The following is a 24,234-nucleotide window of genomic DNA, read 5'->3' as shown; positions in this document are numbered from 1 at the left end:
GGACCCTGAAGACCACCCACTGTAAATGGGGCATTTATGAGGTAATTGGGGAAGCTTTAATTTGGCCTAATAGATAAAACCAAGAAATTATAATGACACTGTGCTTAGGCTCCAAACGCCCTATTTTTCAGAAATGTATTATGAAAATAGAAAGAGCAAATGCAAGCTTCTGCCACCTCCCCTGATAATGTTCATGGCTACTGTTTTTTCCTACAGTTAAAAAAAAAAAGACCTAAAATGGAGTCACTTGTGCTAAGCCCACATCACCAAACCATAGCTTAATACCTAAGCTAATTGCACTTTCAGCCTTCCCCAGGAATGAGATCTTAACCAGTCAATTTGGAATTTTCTGATCAGCACCAATGAGGTGATCTGCCACACAGACCCTTTCCATCTGCAAAAGGAAGACGTAATCTGCTCTTTCTTTATCACTTCCCCCTTCTGTCTATAAAAGCCTTCCATTTTGTACAGCTCCTTGGAGCTCCATTCTTTTTAAATTTTGTAAAGTTTTTAAAAATATATTTCATTGAAGTATAGTTGATTTACAATGTGTTAGTTTCTAGCATACGGTAAAGTGATTCAATTATATATTTATTTATCATTTATATATGTGTGTGTGTATATATATGTATATATATATATATATATATATATAATAGTTTGCATCTGCTAATACAAAACTCCCAATCCATCCCTTCCCCAACCCCCTCCCCCTTGGCAACCACAAGTCTGTTCTGTTCTCTACGTCTATGAATCTATTTCTGCTTTGTAGATAAGTTCATTTGTGTCATGATTCCACACATAAGTGATATATGGTATTTGTCTTTCTTTTTCTGACTTACTTCACTTAGTATGCTAATCTCTAGGTTGCTGCAAATGGCATTATTTCATTCTTTTTTATGGCTGAGTAGTATTCCATTGTGTGTGTGTGTGTGTATATATATATGTATATATATATATCACATCTTCTTTATCCATTCATCTGTCAATGGACACTTAGGTTGCTTCCACGTCTTGGCTATTGTAAATACAGCTGCTATGAACATAGTGGTGCATGTATCTTTTTGAATTATGGTTTTGTCTGGGTATATGTCCAGGAGTGGGATTGCTGGATGATATGGCAACTCTATTTTTAGTTTTTTGAGGAACCTCCATACTGTTTTCCAAAGTGGCTGCACCAATTCACATTCCCACCAACAGTGTAGGAGGGTTCCCTTTTCTCCACACCCTCTCCAGCATTTATTATTTGTAGACTTTTTAATGATGGCCATTTTGACTGGTGTGAGGTGGTACCTCATCATAGTTTTGATTTGCATTTCTCTAATAATTAGTGATGATGAGCATCTTTTCATGTGCCTATTGGCCATCTGTAAGTCTTCTTGGAGAAATGTCTGTTTAGATGTTCTGCCCATTTTTTGATTGGTTTTTTTTTTGTTGTTGTTGTTATTGAGTTATGTGAGCTGTTTGTTTATTTTGGAAATTAAGCCCTTGCCAGTCTCACTGTTTGCAAATATTTTCTCCCAGACTGTAGGTTGTCTTTTCCTTTTGTTTATGGTTTCCTTTGCTATGCAAAAGCTTGTTTTATTACGTCCCATTTGTTTATTTTTGCTTTTATTTCTATTGCCTTGGAAGTAGCAATAGAAGTTTTCGTAGACTGACCTAAGAAAACATTGCTACGATTTATGTCAGAGAATGTTTTGCCTATGTTCTCTTCTAGGAGTTTTATGGTGTCACGTCTTATATTTAAGTCTTTAACCCATTTTGAGTTTATTTTTGTGTATGGTGAGAGGGTGTGTTCTAATTTCATTGATTTACATGTCGCTGTCCAGCTTTCCCAACACCACTTGCTGAAGAGAGTGTCTTTTCTCCATTGCATAGTCTTGCTTTCTTTGTCAAAGATAAATTGTCCATAGAAGTGCGGGTTTATTTCTGGGCTCTCTGTTCTGTTCCACATGTCTGTTTTTGTGCCAATACCACACTGTTTTGATTACTGTAGCTTTGTAGTATTGTCTGGAGTCTGGGAGGGTTATGCTTCCTGCTTTGTTCTTTTTCTTTAGGATTGCTTTGGCAATTCTGGATCTTTTATGGCTCCATGTAAATTTTAGGATTATTTGTTCTAATTCTGTGAAAAATGTCATGGATAATTTGGTAGGGATCACATTAAAGTTGTAGATTGCTTTAGGTAGTATGGCCATTTTAACAATATTAGTTCTTTCAATCTTGGAGCCCCTTTCTACTTGCTAGATGAGATGATGCCTGATTCATGACTCGTTCAATAAAGCCAATTAGATCTTGAAAATTTACTCGGTTTAATTTTCGTTATTTAACACTATCTATGGCCTAAAATACCCAGAACTCCCTCCCTCCTCCAGGGCACATTGTAAGTTGCACTTCCCACTCCTTTTAAGTTAGGCCAAGTAACTCACTTCACCAAATAAAAAGTGAATGAAGTGCAAGTCTTAGGTGCCCTGTATGCATTCCCCACATCCCCTATACCTGACTATTCTCAGACTCCAGTGAGCATCAGAATCACCTGTAGGGCTTGTTAAGCAGGTCCTTGGTGCCACCCCAGAATTTCTGATCCAGTACCTGTGGAGCGGTAGGGTTAGTGTAAGGTGGTGGGGCCTGAGAACGTGCATTTATAACAAGTTTCAGGTGATGTTTATGTTGCTGGTCTGAAGGATATACTTTACGAACCAGGGTTCTAGGAGAATCTTCCCTGGGCCAGATTCTCTGGGCGATGCTTCCCTATTGAGCCATGTTTAAGGTGAAGGATGGGTGAGAAGCAAATACGTCTTCTGTCCTCATTGCACTGAGATTTTCATGCTCGTAACTGAAAGACTATGTCCCACAAAGAAGCACAAAATTCTCAGAACCCAAAAGGCCTCGAGAAAACAATATTTTGATTAGAGAGGATTGTTCAGCTTTGGCTGGGTTCCAGGCACACATATCCTCACAGAATTAATGGTGCAGAGCTGCCAAGAGGTCCTTGGGCATGTCCTAAGGCACATTCCCCTTGGTCCTCTGTTACCTGGTAATAGGATAGTTACGTCCAAGAAAGAATTCAAGAATTTCCTAGGATGGCAACCCCCTCTCCCCTGTGTCTTCCATGGGCCCTGCCTATGTCTTGAATTCACTCTATTAAAAGCAAGACAACAGGCCCAAAATATAGTCACTTATGCTAAACCCCAAGGACTTAAAGTAGTTTTGGCCGCTGCCAGGAATGGACTTTTAAACCAACCAGGAATTACGTGGTCAGCACTGGTGAAGTAATCCGCCTGATAGACCTCTGCAGCCCCTAAAGGAAGGTGACCTTGCCACAACCAGTCCATTTTTTTGCTAATATGTCTTCCTTGCTCCTGCTCCCTTCTGCCTATAAAAGGCTTTCATTTGTACAGCTCCTTGGAGCTCCTTTCCATCTGCTACATGGGATGATGCCTGATTCATGAATCATTGAATAAGGTCTTTAAAATTTACTCAGTTGAATTTTGCTTTTTAACAACTCACAGGATCTGGTTTTCTATTACTGGATATCAAACACTGTTGGAGCCAATGGAGGGTGGTACATGTCTAAGACAAGATTTATCAGTAATTTCCCTGACATCAGAGCCATAAACCTCTGGCCAGCAGACGGCTACAGAAGGTAGGCAGCGCCCGGAATGGTCCCACCCCCATGAACCTTAAGACAGGTCAAGACCAGGGAGGGCTATAAATCCGACGTGGCTCAATTAGTGTCCAGGCCCCTCTGAGCACCATCTTTGCTGCTAGCTCAGTCACCTGGGGGTGGTTTCCTCTTCTTACCCTTGGGGTCCCTCTCCCAGCTGAGTGCACGCAGCTGTCTTCACAGCTCTCTTCCTCTCTTCTACTCTTCTTCCACTTTCTCCAATTCCTGTGGTTTCTCTAGTTGCGGTGTTTCCTCTTATCCCTTTCCATGTATGTGCACAGATCAATTTTCCTGTCTTTCAGATTCTGCCTTTTTGCCTGTCACATTCTCTCTGGAGGTGTCTTTAAAATACATTTAAAAAAAAAATTCAATTCAGAGCAAAAATGAATGGTATACCTAAGATGGCTGGTTAACTAAATACCTGGCTGCATTTTTTTTTTTTAACCTTGAGTTTGATTTTTGTTGGTTCTGTGAAGACATAGCTTTCCTCTCTCTAAGGCCTCATGACTTTCTTGTTATTGACAGGTCCCTTCCTACTGGGTAGCCACAGTCCCTCTGCTAAGTGCAACTGGTGGAGAGAGAAGCAATAGCTTGTGATTCGAGGCTTTGGAAATCCTGTCCAACGTGGAAACAGAGGTTGGGAAAGGATCAGCTGGAGGAAGGCCAAATGGGAGGAGAGTGGAAATTCATACTCCCACCCTGGGGTGCAGGGGCAGGTGGGCTCCTGGCCTCTGTCTCCGAGGAGAGTGCGAGGCTGAAACCACAGCGGCAACACTGAGGTTAGAAGGAGGAGAGAGAGGTGATGTTAAGTGAGGGCCTCTCATTCTCCCCTAAATAGCAGCAGGCCCTGAGCCTCCTACCAGGAAGCCCTTCAGGCCAGGAGCTTCCACTAGTCCCTCACTCCTCCCCCAGTCCCCCCAACACTTGTAAGAATTCCTGCATCACCTCTGGAGAAGGCATGACTGAAATTCCCTCCTGTTGGATGTGGAGAGGACCCTTCCCTTCTGCATGTTATCATGGAAGTCATAAGGAGAGGGGAAAAGGAACATGGTGGCACACAAGGCATGTGAGATGAAGCAGCAACTAAGGAAGGGTTTGTCTTCTTTTGCCAACTCCATGGCCCTGATCCTCAGTCCAGCCCACATCAAAATGTTCCTCCGTCCTAAACGGGAAAGAAACTCATTTTGCCACCACCTCTTCCCAGCTATGCTGACGAATAAGCTGGTATATCCCTGCTGTGTCGTGACCACCACCTGCCTGCCATCAGGAGAAACCACTGCCCAGCATTCCAAATTCCTTGACCACAGTGGACAGTCATCACCTCATGCCCAAAGCAGTAATGTCCAGCAGCCCCCCACTGCCTCTGGGCTGGGCCCTAATCAACCCTAGCCTTGGTGTTCTCATGCTCTGACCCCAAACACATCCACTATCTCACATTCTCCACCAAAACACCTGACAGGCCCCAACCTCCTCCACTGGCCACATAATTTTAGTGTTTTAGATAACATTCAGAGGTTATCTACCCAGTTCAGCCCCACTTCTTGCAGACTGGAACACCAAAGCCCAGAGGAGCTGGGTGGCTCATGCAATGTGCACACAACCCCCTTGTGGCAGAGGCAGGTCAATGACAGCCCTCTGGATAGTGTGGTCAGTGCGTTTCAGTCCTGAGGTACATCTGTCCCATTTCACACTCAAGTGTACCGCTTTTTTTTTTTTTGGCCGCGCAGCTTGCAAGATCTTAGTTCCCCAACCAAGGATCAAACCTATACCCCCTGCAGTGGAAACTCGGAGTCCTAACCACTGGACCACCAGGGAATTCCCTCAAGTGTCCCACTTTAAACACTACATGACATATAGTCACTGTATTAAGTGACATATGGTCACAATGTCTATTGTACCATGTTAGGTGTTGAGTAAGATGGAGTCAGGGAAGACCCCAGGGGTGACACTGGGCCAGGCCCACACCAAGTCAAATGAGCCTTGGGGAACTCGGGTGGTGGGATTAATTCAGACCTGGCTGGAGAGCTGGGGAACCAGAAGGGCCTTTGGTCAAAATTCCACATGAGCTGGGCCTCAAGCCACAGGCAGAAGTCTAACAGGTTAAGCAGGGGGGAAACTTGTGCCAAGAGTAGCACCAGTGAAAGCAAGCCTGTGGGCAGATGTTTGATGGAGAGTGCCGTATGCCAGGCCCTGAGAACACCAAGATGGGGCAGACACAGGCTTTGGCTAGAAGAGCTCATGCCAGATTTCAGAAGAGTGAAGCATGGGGACAGGAGGACTTGGAGGTGGGGGTCACGGGGGGCGGGGGCAGGGGAGGAACTGGGATTCCTGCTCTAGCCTAAGGCCAGGGGCTGGTTCAGAGCTTCAGAGAGTATCCCCAGCTCAAATAACCTCCCAGAGCCCTCTTGATTGCATCCCTCTTTGGTTATCTATTTTTTTACTACCCTGCATCACCTATTAGCTATGTGCACCCCCATGTTCCTTACCTGGATGTCCCACCCACGGTATTATATTTTCTGGTGTTCCTAGAAAGCCCTACCACGGTGTTTTGCAATCTGAAAGATCCTGGTAAATATTTCTTAATAAACCACACATACTTTCGCCAGCCAGTGAAATGGTCCCCTGGTGTCCTTCGTTCAGGCTATGGCACAGGGTGGTAGTCTGGGGCTCAGGAGTGGTGGTAGGGAGAAGCCAGTGGGATTTCCCAAGAGGGGAATATGGAAGGAGGGTGAGAAAGGGCAAGGGATAGGATACTAGCGAGGACAATAAAGAAGATGAGCTCTGAAGAGACAGGGCACACCACAGGCACAGAACATCTGGTCTCAAATAACACCAGCCCAAGCAGACCTGGCCCAGCTTTCACACAGCTGATGGTTCCAATGACATGCAGGGAGGGAAGAGGCCCCTGTGTGGGGACAGACAGGGTTCAACTCTGGAGTATGGACCCTAACCCGCACCCCACCATGCTCCCAGGCCCTGCTGCCCAGTGTCCAAGAGGTGAACCTCGTAGTCCTGCAGGACTAACACAGTAATGCCCACAGAGCTGGAGACCCAGATCTCACTTCGCCTGCTTTCTGGTGGTTGCTGCCCCCTGCCGACAGAGCAGGACCACGACAGCACTAGAAGCCCATCTCCCCTCCATGCACAAGGCAGAGTAAGGAAGACTTCCAAAATCATATCCAAAGAGGGAAACCCAGCCCTCAGTGGGGTCTTTATAAACAGCCTCCTTGTTTAGCACAAGATGGGATGAGGCCTTCTTTCATGAACTGCACTGCATTCTGAAGCTTCAGAGAACTGCTAACATGCATCATTGTGGCTATCAACCTGGCATTGTGCTAAGCACATCTAGATTTTCTCATCATACAGGTCATAAAATTGAAGCATAGAGAAATTTGGGAACTCCCCACTTGGAGACATGGAGTTCCTAGGACTGTGGATACAGATCTTATCTCCTAACTGCAGTACTAACGAAGTACAGATCTTCCTAGATGTACAATGGGGGTACATCCTGACAAACCCATCGTAAGTTGAAAATACCGTTAAGTCAAAAATGCACTTAGGGGACCTCCCTGGTGGTCCAGTGGCTAAGATTCCGTGCTCCCAATGCAGGGGGCCTGGGTTCAATCCCTGGTCACAGAACTAGATCCCACATGCTGCAACTAAGAGTTCGCATGCTGCAATTAAAGATCCTGCAAACCGCAACAAAGATCCCATGTGCCACAACTAACACCCGGCGCGTCCAAATAAATAAATAAATATTTTTAAAAAATGCACTTAATACACCTAACCTACTGAGCATCATAGCTTCGCCTAAACTACCTTAAATGTGCTCAGAACACTTACATTAACTTACTGTTGGGCAAAAATATCTAACACAAAGCCTGTTTTATAATAAAGTGTTGAATATCTCACATAGTTTATTGAATAGTGTACTGAAACTGAAAGACAGAATGGCTGTATGAGTATAGAATGGTTCTAAGTGATTCAGTCGTTTACCCTCATGATCGTGTGGCTGACTAGGAGCTACAGCTTGCTGTCGCTGTTCAGCCTCATGAGAGAGTACTGTACCTCACATCACTAGCCAAGGCAAAGGTCAAAATTCAAAACGTGAAGTACGGTTTCTACTGAATGTGTACTGCTTTCTCATCATTGTAAAGTCAAAAAATCAAGTCAAACTATCATAGGTCAGGGACAACCTATAATCTGGTATAGATTTGGATCCGGGCAGGGAGAAGGGAGATGCAAAAGTACAGTTTTCTGAGCATCTATTAGGTGCTGGGCGTGAGCTGGTTGCCAGGGAGACTGAGGCCCAGCTGCTCACTGGAGGGGGACACAGCTCAAAAGAAGTCATTACCACTAGGACGGATGACATGGGGCGAAGACACTCCACAGCCCCCATGACTTGACCATCTCTTGCTTACTTTAAAATTCCTTGACCAGCCTGTTATTTCTCAGCTCCCCCTCCCAGTAAAACTTCCTAAGAGCTGACCACACACACTCCCTCTACTTTCTCACCTCTAGCTCCTGTGAGGGGCTTCGCTCAAGGGCTGAAGAGTTTCGCGTCTAGAGTCCAACTGCCTCCATTACCTCCTACGAGGCTAAGGGCAGCCTGGGCACCCCTCCTATGCCTGTATTCTCACCTGGAGAAAAGCAAGTGTGGTGCTGCCTACCCCGCACCATTGTGATGGGTACTAAATGGATCGATGCCTACGCCTGGCACGTGAGGCACACTGGGTGAGCGCAATCCACTACTGTTACGATAGGGCTAGGGGCACATTTGCCATGGCTGGCCATTAGCGCCAACCCTCCTGCTCTCTCTCCACTATTTCCTTTTCCGGTAGGTGATTCTGCATGGAGAAACTGGGTGGGCACAGCCTGCCTTTCTTTTCTAGGGTTCCTTTGCACCAGGAGCCTTACAGGTTCCACACTGCCACAGACTGGGGAGGGAAGCATGACCCTGGGAATCATCTCAGAAAGCCCACTTGCCCAAGGACACAGACCACACATACAGTCACAGCAGCTTTTCCAGCGATAAAGGAAATATTTTGGCATCCATCTGCCTTATCACACTTTGCTTATTTCTCAATTAATAAGCCAGGTCAGGAAAGGCAGTCTCACACCTGGACAGTCTTGTCAAAAGGGTACAAAGGCTCCTAATGGCCCATCTACCACCTGAGGTCACCAGGGTTACTCTTTTGCCCTCCTGTCCCTTCAACCCCTGGCCTTCACCTTGCCCCTTAAAGGTCTTCAGGACACCCTTTTCCCACCAGGTTTCCAGCGGGTCTCCCCCTCCTCCTCCCTGGCAGCACCTTCTCCATCCCTTAGCTGACTCCCTCCTCACCTGGCTATAAATGTAGGTGCACCCCTGGTGAGGTTTGGTCGAGAGCCTTCCCTCTCCACCTCCTCAGCTCCTGAAGTTCTCGCCTCTTCCCCAACCTGATTCCACCAGATGTTTCGTAGGCAGTGGGTCCAAATGTATTCAAACCCCTCCTGACCCACCAACAGGTCAAGCCCTGACTTGGGAGTCACCTTTTATCTATGTTAAATTTTAATTTCAGATAGATGACAAACAACTTAGTATTCAGTATGTCCTTAACACTGCAGGGGCCAAAAACATCTATCTGATATTCAAGTTTAACTGGGCATCCTGTATATTTGCTAAATCCCACAACGCTACTTGTCCCTCCCCTTTCTTCATGCTCACATCCAGGACTGGCACCATCATCTTGTCTGCACCACCAGTGGCTGACAACACCCACTCCACCCTGCAGAGCCCTCCTTGGCTGGTAAGCTGGAAGGGTAGGGAGTTGCAGGGCACCACCGACTTGGTGCGCATTCACCCCAGCCCTGTGGCCATAAGCCTTCCCTCCTCTCATTGCCTGGGTTTGATCCATCTCATCCTTCACCTCCCAAGAGACCTCCTCTGACCACCCCAACAAAAGAGCATTCCGCTTCACCCTGTTCCTCCCCACTCTCCATCCTCACCCCTTTCTCCTCGTCCCTCCCTGAAAGGGACAGTAAACATGACTGTTACATAAACTATTTTATTTAAATAAAATCAGGGGCAGACCCTTTTCCCCCATACACACAGGCACATGCATGCACGCACGCACGCCCACATCCTCCCCCTTCTTCCCTCCCCCCGTGGCCACCTCAAACCTGGCGGTTCTCATCATGACCAAACTGCCTCAACCCTGGGACAGGGACACACCTTCTATTCGAAGGCTTGCTCCTCCCCCAGTCAACGGCAGCAGCACACAGGCCTAGGCACAAGTTCTCCTGTCCAGAGTCCAGCTCTCAGCCCTCCCGGGGTGGGACAGGAGGACTGGTGCTCCCAAGGCACCTAGATCCAGTGTGGCTTCCCTACCTTTCCCCCGCCCCACGCAGCACAGGAGTACCACCAGACACCTGAAGCAGCTCCCTATGGAGGGCGGGTTCCCTCACCCCAGGCCAAACCTTCCCCATATCAGTGGAGGCTCTGCAGCCAAACCTGAGCATCCCCCAAGGGATCGTGGACTAGGTATTGTTTGGTTTGGGGAAGAGTGAGGGAGAGCAATTGAGCACCAAATTCCCCAACTCCACCCTGAAGGAGGATGCTGAGATTTGCTTCAGCATCCTCTACCCAGAAAAAGGAAATAAACCTAACTCCGCAGCAGGAATGGCAAGGGCTTCAGCCATCAGGACCTCAGTACATCTCCATCCCCCGACGTGGACTCACCAGCACCTTGGCAGTGTTAAGGACCCAGCCAAGCTGGGGAAACACCACACACACGGGAGTCTGTTTGGAGTTGGTGGTGCCCCCTTTGTCAACGATGAGATTGGGTTTCACCTTCCCTGACACCAGTATCCCTCAAGTCCTGCTCTGAGGCACGCATAGCAAAGTGGCTTAGGTCATGAGGAGGGAGCACTAAAGGGATGGCTGGTGTCTCCCAGAGGCACACAGTCCCACAGTGCATCTCACATGTTACACACAGGCAGGCTGGGGTGCTGGGCTGCTAGGAGGGCTCGGCAGCATCCCTGCCACTCAGGGCCGCTCAGGAGATGGGTAGGTGGGAGGGACACCCGTCCATTCACTCAAGCTTGGGGGGGCCAAGATGCCAGGACCCAGGTCCAGCGCCCACCTTCTCTGATGGCGTCCCTGTGCCTTCTAGACAAATTTCCCTGAGGGGAAAAACCAGACAGATGGAAGAAGTCAAAAAGAGGGCAGCAAACGCTATCAGACTGTGAGGGGCCAGCAGGCGGAAGGGAGATGTAAGAGTCAGAGACAAGCCTTCTGAAAGGGTAAGGCAAAGAGAGCTGCCACTTGTGGGGGGCAGGGCAGGGTGAGGAAGACAGGACAGACTCAAGACACAGCCAACCTGACCTCTCTGGGGGAAGCGAGGGCCCGAGGAGAGGGAGCTAGGAGCCTGCAGGGCCCTCCATGGGCCAGTGGTGGTAAGACTGCACCAGCCACCCTGAGCACAGGGCTACAGGCTGATACTGCGCTGGTGGCGGCCGCTGCGACCCCCACTCCGGGGACCCAGCTCCTGGCCATCCAGACTGGCGTGGTCCGAGAGGCCCCGCAGGTGCTCCACGGAGTCGCACTTCTGCAGGTCTGAAGCCACAGTGCGGAGGCTCAGCAGGCTCAGCGTGTCCGTGTCAGGGCCAGGGCCAGGCCCCAGGCTGACACCCTCCTCCAGCCCCCCGCCCTCAGCCCCCTCGATGATCCCGCTGTCCCCATCCTCGCCACCATCAGGCCCGGCCTCGGCTCCCACCGGGGAAGAGCGCAGCTGGCCCGGGGGGTGAGGGAGCTGGCCCCGGCGCCGCGCATGAATCTGCTCGCTGATCTGCTCCAGGTTGCGCAGGGCGACTGAGTAGCGGGTCTTGGCCTGGGCCACCTGCTGCTCCAGCTCTGTCACCTTGGCCTTGTGCTCCTGCAGAGGGAGGGTCAGAGTCAGGTGACCCTCTGGGCAACTATTCGAGGCCCCTGGAGCTGCCAAGTCCTGTCAGGTCCACTCAGCAGTCTGCGCTGGGGTCTCCCCTCCCAGGCCCTCAGCTCCGCTCACCACCAACCACTAACCTGCAGTGCTCCACCCAGCCCCTCTCCACTCCTCCTCCTCCTGGGGTCCTCCTCCCCAGCAACCTTCCCTGCTCCTGCCTGACCTTCCAGGGCCTTCCGCCCAGGTCTTCATTCCCACCCGCTCTTCCTCCTCTCCCCGTTGCTCCCTTTCCCTATCTGGCCGATTCCTTTGCCCCATTCTCCCCGGTCTCCCCCAGTTCTCACCTTTTCTCCTTTACCTCCCTTCTCTGCCAGCACTCACTCCCTAGCCCCACCTCCCACTCCTGCGGAGTCATTCTGAGCACACCTGTTTCACCGCACTGGCCTGGTGGATGGCCCAGCAAAGCAGATTGGTGTCCCCTCCACCTGCCCTCCCTTTCTATGCCTGCCCCCTCCCACATCCTCCGTCCACTCCCCCTGCCCCTCTCCCACTCAGCTACCTCCAGGATCTGGCTGAACTGGGCCTTGAGCTCGAAGTAGGGGCGGCTCTTGCCAATGGCCCGCCGGAGGGTCTTCTGCAGGGCCTGAACCCGAGCCTCAGCCTGCTGGCACAGCCGTGTCACCCGCTGGTGTTCCCGCTCACCACGAAGCCGCTCCTCCTCGGCCTCATTCACCTGGCCCAGGTGGGATGGAGGGCACACATCACTGAACTCGGTCCCACCCTCCTGCCCCTACAGCCTGCTCAGGCTGCCACTCCAAATGTTACCCTGGGGGAGATCCCCCACTGCAGAGCCTGGAGAGAGCACTGAGCTCCCAAGACACAAAAGAGAACAGTGAGTTCTTGTACCTGCCTATTGTTACCTGTACCACCCGCCTCTCAGCTTCGTTGCTGTCAAGAGGTGCCGGGGCCCTCTGGATCACTTGTGAGCGTGTAGGGAATGTCCACCTGTGAGCACATCTGCTACAGCCATGGTCCTCAGAGAGCCCTCAGTGCAGGGGGCTAGGGCTGGGGGAAGGGAGGAGCCTCACTGTGGGAAGCCACAGCTCTGCATTGAGTTCTCCAGGTTTCTGTGCCTGAGCAGGTAGCAGGCAAGGGCTCCAGCCACCTCATCTACCAGGACCAAGGGGCTGACCCCGCCTACACACAGTTTCAACAACCCCTCCCTCGGTATCATGCTCTCCTCTGTGTGAGTTCCAGAGTGGAAGTGGAGCTCCTGCTCTGCGTGAGGCTGTGGGCCTGGACTAAGGAGCACACAAAGAACCTCAAGACATGACTACTCCTCAGGAGCTGACACTTACTGCTACAGACTAAATGTTTCTGTGCCCCCAAAATTCTTATGTTGAAATCCTAACCCCGAAGGTGGGCCCTCTGAGAGATGATTAGGTCAAGAGGCGGGAGCTCTCACAAATGGAATTAGTCTCCTTATACAAGAGGCCTTGCAGAGCTCCCTAGCCCCTTCGGCCATGTGAGAACACAGTGAAAAGACAGCTGGCCATCTGGGAACCAGGAAGCAGGCCCGCTGCAGACACCAAATCTGCCTATGCCTTGATCTTTAACTTCCTAGCCTCCAGAACTGTGAAAAATAAACATCTATTGTTTAAACCACCCAGTCTGTTATTTTATTGTAACAGCCCTAATAGACTAAGACACTTGCCCTTTACAAGGTGAAGGTGGCAGACTAGAGCTGATGCCAGGGATCCTCCCGCTCCCCGGTAGCCATAAAGTAGCTTGGAAATAATACACAAATTGTATTTCAAAAACCAAGGTACACTGGCAGAGCTCAAAAGCAAGAAAGGGAGGACATTCAGCAAATAGAAGCAAGGGGTCACGGCTAAACCTAACAAAAGAGTGTTGAATCCAGAGCAATCAGCAGGAATGAACTATGTGGGTTAGTCCCACATCTGGAGGCAAAGTTTCAAGAACACAGAAAGACATTCTAAGTCAGAAGGAAGTGTATATGGGACACACTGGAGGCCAAACAGGGCAGAGAGCAAGGACCAGATTTTGCCTGAAACAGAATCAAAACGGAGGGAAGTCTGGAGTGGAGGAGAGAAAGGATTAAGGAAGGTGACAGGATGCAGGGAAAGGAAAGGAAAGGAAGTACAGGAACTGGCAGGAGGAACCTACTGGCACTGCTTGGCTCACCTTGCAGGTGGCGTGGTTGAGCATCTCCTGCCACGTGGGGTCCAGCCGGTTCTTGTCAGCCATGACGCCCTGCTCGGCCACAAACACCATCTCCCGGGCAGCGTTGTGCATGCTCACAGCCCGTTCATACCGCAGTGCTGCCTTCTGTGTCTCCTGCTGGGCCTGGGGGGAAAGGACCATGAGGATAGGGAGCCTCAAAGGACCCCTGGCTGCCCATGGAGACCCGCCCTGGGCAAGGACAAGAGAAGGAGGAAGGCCCACTGCAATGCTGGCTTCACTTCCCAAACTGCACTAAGAATAAATGATGAGGAAGTAAAATTCCATGAAGAGTATGTTGCAAGGATATAGCTCAGACAAGGAAAATACGTAGAAAAAGAAGGATACTGCCAGTGGAGGGTGAGTGTGTAAAATCCAGCACTCTCGAAGGCTGCTGGCCTTTTGCCCTAGGGAGAACAAAGAAAAATCCACAACCTTTAGTTGGAAGGTGGTTAGTTGATGGTTGAGACCATCAACTCCAGTCCAGCAGGTAATCTGAATGAAATAACCAGACAAGTGCTTGGAGATATCATCACAACCATACTTACCAAACAAAAGACTGGAAACAAACCTAAGTTTTCAGTTACAGAGAACTGGTTCAACGAATAATAGTACATCTAATATAAAGAAATATTAAGCAGCCCTTAAAAATAATGGCATGTATGGGTATTTCTTGACATGGAACCATGTCCTAATATAATAAAGGAAGAAAAATTGTACATATGTGATCCCATATTGGCAGGATATATACAAAAAAAAATTAAGGAATTATTTGTGCTATGTTAATCACGTTTTTTATTTTCTCTGTTTTATGATGCTTTGATATCTCGGAGGCCTTGCTGGCTCTCCTAGGGCTGGCTAATTCCTAGAGACACACTCCTAGGAATGTGAGCACACTTTTCATATGCAAATCAACCAAGCCGAAGCCCACCTATCACACAGCAAGCCAGTATTTCCCCTGCCCTAAATCACTGAAGGGCCAGGAACCAGAAAACGAGAGACCACCCCTATAGCCCAGAACCTGCCTCAATTATTCAAACTGGCCAACCTTAAATTGGCTCAAAGTTGCCTCCCCTGCCCTATCCAGTCCTTCCCATGAAAACCACAATAAAGGCTCGAAGCCAAGCCTTCCCCTCACGTTTTCTGCCTCCTCACCCACTCAGGTACTTCCCCATGTAGCCCTGCATGATGTGGCAGGTCCTTTTCTCTTAGGAACTGTAAGTCATAAATTCTTCTTTGAAGGCAGCTGTCTCTGTGTCTGTCACCTTACTATACTTGACTAAACAAATCCCAGGTACAAAAATCATGAAACATGCACGTGGTTGGATTTGGGGAAATATCGCTTTTCTTCTCCTACCTTGTTTTATAGTTACAGGTTACAATTACAGCCTTCCAATAGTGAGCCCACATTATTTGTGCAAAGAAAAATTTAAAAAGAAGGAACTGGGTAAAGCAGTGGAGGAGCAAACAAAGAAAAGAGAGACACGAACCAAGGGGAACAGAAGAGGAAGAGAACGGTGATCTCACACCCCACACAGAGATAGAAGAGTACAGGGCCAGCTTCTGCATGCGGCCCCTACCTCAGAATGTGGGTCATACCTCCTTAGCCAGCCGCCGAGCCTCATAGTAGGGCCGGGCCTTCTCGATGCAGCTCCCCAAGTGGGAGCCCTGCGTGTTGAGCTTCCTTGCTGACTCCTGCAGGATCCTCCGGTAGGTGGTCCTGGCTTCCTGGCAAAAGGATAGGGATGTGGGCAGAGGGAGGCATGCGTGTGGGTCCCAGCCCCTCTTGTTTTCCACATATGCCTCTTCCCCTGCCACTGTACTGAAAGAGGAGGGAAAATGATGGAAACACCGTTGGAAACAGCCCAAGAGTGTGAGGAAAAGGAGCAACACTCACATCCAGCTGCAGCTCCACCTGGTTGATCTCCTCGCTGGCCTGGTTCAGATGCTCCAGCTCCTCCTGCCAGAGAGGGGCAGAAAGTTAGAGCAGTGGAAGTAAGCAGCCTCACATGAAACAGGCAGGGCAGGAGCACAGTACACAGAGGGAAAGCCCAGCCAACCAGGGAAGTGAAGAAACAGAGCAGGAGGTCATTGTCAAATGCCTCCTGTCAGAGACAGAATAATATACAGCCTCCTGTAATCCTCGCAATTCCACCTCTAAACCCCCATTTTAAAGATGAGAAAATTGAGGTTCAGAGTATGGAAAACTCCTATGCACACAGCAAAGTGGCAACAAGCTTGTGCTCTCTCCATCAGACTGCACCACCTCCTCCCCGTACTCCAGCCAGGAGGAGTCTCCTTCAGAGCTAATGGTCTCTGTCCCAGAGAGGACAAACCCCCTGGGCCACTCACTCAGCATACTTTTACTACACACTTATCACAGTTCAGCACCATGAGGATACAGAACACAAAGAGGTGGCAGCTCCGGCCCAATAAGTAAGCAACAGGCCCTCAGTAGTGTGAGGAGTGGGCATGGTAGGGGCTGGGAATCCAAAGGAGAGCAGGTGCCCAGGGAAGGCAGATTATTGGGTGAGAAGCCAGAGAGGCTGGGGCACAGGGACAGGATACTAGGACTTCTCCCAATGGCAGGGGGAACCCCTCAGAGAACTAATGCCACCCGGTAGTTTAGGAAGGCAGAGATGGGCAATGTAGGGAAAGCTTGGAGGGGCCAGGGAGACAAAAGTGGAGGCTGTCTGTAGTTCTCCAGGTGGGAGAGGAGAGGGCAGATCCCAGGGAAATACAGGACGCAAAACCGTTAGGGCTCCGTGGACAACTAAGGTCAAGATTAGAGAAGAATGCATGGTTCAAGAGGCCTCTAGGCCTGCTTGGGCAGTGGTGACAGGACCCCACGTAGATCCTGTGGGAGGGAGGGAAGAAGTCACCAGACACGCTGGCTTGAACGCCTCACTGGTCCCAGGGCTGGCAAAAGAAGCAAGCCACCCAGGCCTTTCAGTGGCAGAGAACAGGGAGGGTGCTAGCCCTGAGTATCCTCCCCTCCCCTTGGTCAAGTTCCCGGGGTCCAGTGAGCCAGTGACACTCCCGAGGAGGAGCAGTGCCCAGGGAGATGCCTGATGCTCAACTACAGGGTCCTCCTCCAGGAGCCCTGCAGCCCCTGGACAGGCCAGCAGTAGCCAGCATGGTGTCTGCTTGCTGCCCATGGCCCAGACACAACCTGCACTTGGTAGTGAGCGACACTGCCATCACTGCTCCCACACCTCATCTGGCCCTTCCAACAACCCAGTGTGTGATCCCCCTTTAGTCCTTCTATTTCTATACCCCAGCTCAAGCCCTAAAAAATTTGAGTCAGGGGCTTCCCTGGTGGCGCAGTGGTTGAGAGTCCGCCTGCCGATGCAGGGGACACGGGTTCGTGCCCCGGTCCGGGAAGATCCCACATGCCGCGGAGCGGCTGGGCCCATGAGCCATGGCCGCTGAGCCTGCGCGTCCGGAGCCTGTGCTCCGCAATGGGAGAGGCCACGACAGTGAGAGGCCCACGTACCACAAAAAAAAAGAAAAAAAAAAATTTGAGTCAGCAAGTAAGAATCTAAGAACCAAGTTGTGTGCTCTAATTACAGTATAAGGTAGAACACAAAGAAAGAAGCATATAACAAATCCAGGAATGTGAAAGGCTCTGGCTATTGGCCCACAGAAGCAGGCATGTCCTTCTATACAGAAACTCACATCCACGAAGCACCTCCAGCAATTTAAAAAACAGGCCCCCTGTTGACTCTGAGGTCTGCCCTGCGGAGTCACAAAGCTCCTTCTAGCAGGACAAAGAGACTGGGGAACAGAGCAGGCTGGAGGGCAAGGTGGGCAAGGGGGTGGGGGACGGGGCAGCCCGGCTGAGGCAGACCCAGGGCAAAGGAGAGCAGGAAGCCAACAAGCAGCCAGGGCTCTGTCTGGGGCCGCTGGCAACACATTCCATTTGGCCTGCTCCACCAGGGGACTCCTGGCACCCAGCTGAAACGGAATTCAAGGAGGAGGAAGTCTGAGTCAGCGTACGTCATCCATCAGTGAGCCTGCAGCCAGCAGGGAGGGCGACCTCCTCGGAGCACACCGGGCGCATTCCCACGATGCCCGGCCACTGAGTCAAAGGCACGGGCGCTCATGCTACAGATGCTCCTGCCCAACTTGTGCAAACCATTAAAACGCTCAAGCCCAAAATGGGGTATAATCTCATAAACTGTGAATCACCATGTCGTACACCTGAAACTTACATAAGATTATAAATTAACTATATCTCAATTAAAAAGAAAAACACTCAAGCCCACAGTCATCAGCAGGGCCAGGGTGATACATGACCCAAAGACTCAGAAATAAGGTAAAAATGACTGCCCAGAGAAAGCTAAACTGACACGTCGGACGACGCAGAGATTGCAAAGTCACTCTGAGGAGGAGCAGGTGAATGAACACATCTACTTACCTGAGGAAAGAATGTGCCATCACAAAGGGGGCTGAGAAAAGTCACAGGAGAGGAGACCCAGGCCCATCCTGGTACAACCCTCCTTTATTCCTTCCTGCCACTGGGACTGTCTCTCTCAGAAAGCTGAGGACCAGCCTGGAGGCCTCAGAGAAGTATGCTGAGGTCAAGACACAGAGACACATCCAGTGGACTTCCCTGGGGGGCAGCACACTCCACGCAGGCCTAGAGCTGGCCTCTACCTGGCTTCCCTCCAACTTCCAGAAGGATCCCACCAGACAAGGAGGCACAAGCTGCCTGCCTGCCAAGAATCCCCACTCCCCACATCAGAAAGGGCCTTGCCCTAAGAGACCATTTCTGGTAGTTGAGAAAATACCTGAATAGGCTCTCCACCTTTGGGATATCCTTGGATCAGTGGACTCTCACAGGCCACAATTAGAAGCACTTCTCGCCCCACCCAGAAGGAGAATTCACATATCTGGGCACAGCTCAGGAATGGGTGCTTCTAAAGTTCCCTGGTAGGCTCTGATGGACTGAATGCACGGATCCATTCAAAGTGTTGAAATATAGTATCAGGATAACATGATCTTGTACACTGTCAACACTAAAAAGAAACTCAAAAGACACATACCCCAATGTCTTTCTCATCCAGAAGAGCCCAAACCCAGAAGGTCTGAATGCCACCGGCCTCCTCCATGAAAGGTACCCCTCACACCAAGCTGCCTCTCCCACATGGCAAGAAGATGCTGAATGCCTGCTGAGGTCAGAGCACTGGCCCAGCTTCATCAGCGAGGGAGGCCTCTACAACATGACCTTGCCTCCCTACGTAGCCCACAACATTCCACAGCGTGCCTCCCAGTTTAGCAAGAGAGACTAAGGTCCGCCTGCCCCTCTCGCTCCAGCAACACTGCAAGCCCACTGAAGGCGAGGTGAATCTTACTTCTGCTCAGTATTCTCCAACCCTCACGGAGCTCATACAATAGAACTGTCTATGATGATGGAAATGTTCTACACCTGCAACTGCCAACAGCACCTAGGGAACTGCATTTTTAATTTTTATTTATCCCTAATTGGTTTAAGTATCCACAAGCAACTAGTGGCTACTTTACTGGACAGCACAACATGAAAGCTGCCTTTTCACACTACCACCTTTGCCTGTGTAGGCAATGGAAAAATACACAGGAGCGACTGAGCAAAGAAACTGCAGTGGATTCTCCTGTGGAAGGGGGCAAGGAATGTTGCAGAGGGGTGTATGAGGGACGACAACCAGGCCCTCCTCCCTGACAAACAGACAGAGGTCTCCTTCTCAAAGCACAGCCTATGAACTTTCATCAAAGACAGGCAAAAGAGTTTGTGAAAGAAAAGAACCATAGCACTATGTCAGAGCAGGGCAGAAATGAGTTGAGCAAATCAGCTAGACCAACCCTTCACTTGACAGATGAAGAAACTGAGGCTTGGAAGGGTTACATAACTTCCATGAAAATCACAAATCATCCGGCCACAGGCTGCTTGAATCTCAGCCCAATGCTTTTTTCACAACTTGTTTCCTCAGTGGACAACAAATCTATATAGAACTAGCAGGAGAAATTGAGCTGTTCTCAATACAGTGCCCATGAAACACAGCAGAAAGAAATTACTAACTCATGTCAGTAAACAAATGGCTCGTTACCGCTCCACTATAAGCACAGATATGGCTTCTCCACACACATCCTGGGAAACCCCACCAAGAGAGAGCAGGAAAGACGCTAGGACCAGCTTTGAAATCTCCTTGGCTCACTGAAGTAATCTAATAAAGGTCTGTTGACAGAGAAGCCCAGGAATGAGAGCCCCAGGATGCTCTTGCTCACCTACAGAGGTGTGAGTCACCTCCACATCAGAATCTTGGAGATGCTACCATACCAAATGGCAGACTCAGGCCCCAAACACACAGCAGCACCCTGGCCCTCACCTGTCCAAACAGCTTCTCCAGGAAGCCCTTCCCTGCCACTGCCCAGAAACACTGAGATCCAGCCTCATTTGGCCACGCATCTACTACACATGGTGCCTGTCCTCCTCCCCCACTGCTCTGAGGTCTCCTTCACAAAGTTCTGCCCTTCTACCAAGTAGCCTGTAAATGCTCCAAGGCAACAAATCAGCTCTTCCATTCATCTGGCTGACCCAGCATCCTCAGAGCCAGAAATCTGTATTATCTAGGACTGACCACAATTGATACAACGCCCTGAACACATCAGATTTCCTTACAGGCCTAAGCCTGGTGTCACCTTTAGAAGACATGAAAGGTCTCGCCTCTCACAAATATGAATGTCCCTGGGAGGCACTGATGAGAAGGCGGGAGAGAGGAAAAGATTCCAAACTGCCTCCCGATCTCAAAGCCATCTTCTCTCACGTCCCACTCGTGCTGCATCTCTGAGCCAGCAGCCCCTTTGCTTATTTGGAAAAGAAACAACAGTTCTACTCTCTACTGGCCTAAAGCGTGCTTCCTGCATCTACTGCCAATTCGTCACTTCTCTTCATCAGCGAAGCCTTCAGCAACACACCCCAGGCACTCAGGCCGGGCCTTTCTCTGTACTCACACCGCACACAACTCTTTTCCCACTTGTCACACTATATTCCAAGGATTTGTTGTTTTCCTTTCCTGCCCCTGCACTGGGAAAAGAGTAAGTCTAACCCCTCATTTATCTGACAGCTCTTCAGAAGAGCTGGAATCTAATCTCCCTATCTCTCCCCCGGCTCAGCCTGCTCACCTGTATTCTAGGATCCAGTTCTTCCTCTTCTCTTGGGGACAATTTGGCTTCACTGCTGTTGCCTCCACCTCCTCCAGGCTCCTCTGCAACTGGGCTCCGTGGGACTTCATCCTCTACCACCGCAGGCCGAAGCTCCCCCTGTGGGGTCTCCCGCCCCCCTGGAACCTGCCTGAGTTCAGCCATGCTGACGGGGAGAGGGCACAGCCCTATGCAAAAAAGAGGACTGACATGCTGGGACCAGGGCCCCAGCTTGAGGCTTCCTGGGCTCTGGGTGGCAAGAAGAAGGGTTTCTCTTCTCAAAGGGTGGAAAAAGAGGGCACAGGAAGAACCTCACACTCGGTTAGAGGCCGAGATTCAAGTTGCCAGTGGGGTCCCAAGAGCTATAGCCTGGTATGTGCAAAAGTCCTTCCCTCCCCGTGACGGGGAGTCCACCAGAAGAGACCCGGAGCAACAGCTCCGAGGCAGGAGGCAAAGGGGGCCTGGATCCTGGGCCGAGGCCTGCGAGGAGGAGCACCATTCGGGAGGGCGGAGGCAGGCGCCTCCAGGCTGTGGTGGCAACTGGAGAGAGAAGGCTGGGCCTGAGCAGAGGCTGCTGGATGAGAGTCTCTGGGGAGCTGCAGGGGAAACAAAGGCCAAGTACATGGTCAGCATTGGAACGTCGGCCACCAGCCCCTTCCAACCCCTCAGCCTCCGAAGAACTCCGCTCCCTTCCTCCCACACCCCCACATTCCGACCGACCCCCTCAACTTCTTTCCCGCGTTCCAGGCTCTCGGGCCCCAGCCCCTCCCCCACCAACGCCTTCCAGACTTCCCTCCGCACTCTCATCCTCTCCACCGTCTCCCCCAACCCTTCCCGCTTCTGTTCTGGCCGCCCCATTCGACCCCCGCACAGCTTTGCAAATAACCTTGTAACCCCCAGCCCCACCCCACCTCCTCTTCTCTCTCTAACCCTGTGGACAATCCTAGCCTCACATCTCCAACCCCGCTCTTCCTAAATCCCAAGGACCCTAGCCCCGGACCTCCTACGCAGCCGGGCGCAAAGGCCCCACTCTTCTCGGCATTACCTCAGTTTACCTTCTGTTGCGCGGACCTTCTCCAAGGCGAACAATCTTCCCCCGCCCTCCCGCAACAAGCCGGTCCAACCAAGTACAAGGCCGCGAGGAAGCGGAAATACATCATCCTGTAGCAACGCCCTCCCGCCCTCTCGCCCCTCCCCCTCACGCTCGCCCGCTAACAAGGCCACATCTGGATTCCCCAGCATTCATCCCCGCCCGGCCTTCGGTTTCCGTACAAAATGGTGCCTCACGGAGCTGACGCTCACCTTACGTTGCCTCCGGCCCATCCTCCACCACTGATAAATGACATCGAAATATGAGAGGGTTGTGCTGAGAAAAACTAGGGCGGGTAATGGAAGCCGAGAATCCCTGGTGAGTAAGGAAGTGCTGGAAATAAAACGGAGATTGGACAATCGCCTCAAAGAGAGTGCTGCCATCTTACTTTACGGCGCTGGGTTCTGGTTACACCCAAAGCCATTTCCGGCCTTGCCCAGGAAGTCGGAAGTGGGCTTGTGAGCTTCCGGCCGTGGCAGTCCTCGTCGTTCAAGGGAGACGCCAGCGGACTCTGCTGCTGGGACGAGGGGTAGTTGTTCAGAAATGACTGTCCTCACTCAAGTGAAGTCAGCGGTGCCCTTAGTTCGTAACGGGGTCTAAAGGGCAACTCTGATAGGTAAAGCTCTCCTGCCGGCGTCCCCACCATGGCCCCAGCGCTGCACTTCGCCAGCCCCTTCCCGAGCCAGGCCCTGTCCCACTGAACGTCATTGCAGTGGGGTCGCTGATTACCCCATGAACACTGATGAGAAGTTTAGTTAATCTGAACTCAGTGCTCTCGTGCACCCTGCCCAAAAGCCCGCGAGGAGGAGGAGTTTGTTACATGGCTTTGTGTATCAATGAAAGGACCTGACCTAAAGTCATCACTTCTGAGTGTCGCCGGGAGACGCCTAAGGGGAAGGCTTCAGGATGGATGTTTTATTTTTGCAAAAGACCTAACTTCCTCTGAGGTGAACAAGTCAAATGGACGGAATTTTTCCTTCTTCCCTTTGGAACTCCTCCCTACATCCCCTTTCCCCATGAATAACCACATTAGGGGAAAAAAACCAAAAGTTTTTTAAAGAAGTAGAGCCAAATATATTTTTTCAGTGATTTAAAAGATATTTTTCAACAAAATTGGAAACTTTATTTTTTAAATTCCAGAAGTGATTTTTCTCCAGTGAATGAACGAGACCCTAACAGTTCTAAGTAGACAGATCTGATGGATAATGATGCCTCAGACATATCACATTCCTTTTTGTTATTAAGGTGCCGTACAAAAACCATGAAAATTACATACAGAAATCAGAAACTACTTATTTGTTGTCTACCAGTCTCTTTAATTTTGCAAAACGGGAGTTTCACTGTAATGGTTCCATTTAACCTACCATTTTCTGTGTACCCTAACCTGAATTTTCTAAACCTTTCCCGTTCAGCACTACTACAATATCTATTATCCTTATATTTTGTCCCACAGCTTCTTTTCCCTGTGCATTCATTCCTTACTTAGCAGGCGTGAGCTTCAAGTTGTCACATATCTGTTGCATTTGGTGGGAAAACATCTTAAATACATGTAATGCCCAGACTGCTCCTAGATCACATCCTGAGGTTCAGTAGCCTCCCTGATGTCTCCACTGGCCTCCCCCAGGGTTAACTCTCATTCACCAAGAGCAGAAGTGTATAGATTGTACTATAATCCCCAGCGGTTTTTCTGCTGAGTTTGGTTAATGTTTCAGGTAGCAAGAGGTTAGCTTCTGAGTCACCCTTGTCCTGGGTTTCCTCTTACTTCTCTGTCCTGTTGGTTAATTCCTTCATACAGTGTGTTTACTGAGTGTCTGCTACATGCCAGGCACTAGCAGCACGTACCTTATAGTCTGTGGTGCTCATTTTATAAATTGGTGATATTCAAACTAATCACAACTCAAAAATATGTTTTGCCTTGCAACCTAGTATACATATATGTATGTAAATATATTCATAACAAAAGTTTCAGGAAAAGATCTTTACTCAATATGCACACCGTATTAATATTTGCTATACTATTATTTTTAATGCTGGTGGAGACCTATTCTGTTGATTTCATGAGCCACTCACAGTTTGAAAACCCTGCCCGAAATGTCAGTGCTTCCCAGGCCCTGATGCTAGCCTCTTACCTCATGCAGCCT

At 50.1% G+C, this 24,234-nt stretch overlaps 1 protein-coding gene across 3 annotated transcripts; it reads right to left on the bottom strand.

Moving 5' to 3' along the window:
- Positions 1-721: 721 nt before the first annotated feature.
- On the bottom strand, positions 722-22,136 carry SH3BP5L (SH3 binding domain protein 5 like). Of its 3 annotated transcripts, none has more exons than XM_082623003.1 (7): positions 22,059-22,136; positions 20,986-21,599; positions 15,722-15,784; positions 15,424-15,552; positions 13,789-13,950; positions 12,143-12,316; positions 722-11,577 (listed from the first exon to the last, which is right to left on the bottom strand). In XM_082623003.1, exons 2-7 carry the CDS (start codon positions 21,166-21,168, stop codon positions 11,131-11,133), a joined length of 1,158 nt encoding a protein of 385 aa, XP_082479129.1. In that variant the 5' UTR covers positions 21,169-21,599; positions 22,059-22,136; the 3' UTR covers positions 722-11,130. The 3 variants fall into 3 exon arrangements, with proteins under 3 accessions (XP_082479129.1, XP_082479128.1, XP_082479130.1); XM_082623002.1 differs by having other exon boundaries at positions 22,049-22,123; XM_082623004.1 differs by lacking the exon at positions 22,059-22,136 and adding an exon at positions 22,004-22,051.
- Between the last annotated feature and the right edge of the window lie 2,098 nt (positions 22,137-24,234).

This window comes from Mesoplodon mirus, assembly GCF_964341445.2.
Source record: "Mesoplodon mirus genome assembly, chromosome: 5".
NCBI lineage: Eukaryota > Metazoa > Chordata > Mammalia > Artiodactyla > Ziphiidae > Mesoplodon > Mesoplodon mirus.
This window is presented reverse-complemented; position numbering and strand designations above follow the sequence as displayed.

Coding starts and splice junctions, on each gene's coding strand:
- SH3BP5L (XM_082623003.1), bottom strand. CDS start 21,168: ATGGCTGAACTCAGGCAGGTTCCAGGGGGGCGGGAGACCCCACAGGGG. Junction 15,553..15,721: donor AGGTGGAGCTGCAGCTGGAT/GTGAGTGTTGCT, acceptor TCCTTTTGCCAG/GAAGCCAGGACCACCTACCG. Junction 11,578..12,142: donor AGTTCAGCCAGATCCTGGAG/GTAGCTGAGTGG, acceptor CTCCCTCTGCAG/GAGCACAAGGCCAAGGTGAC.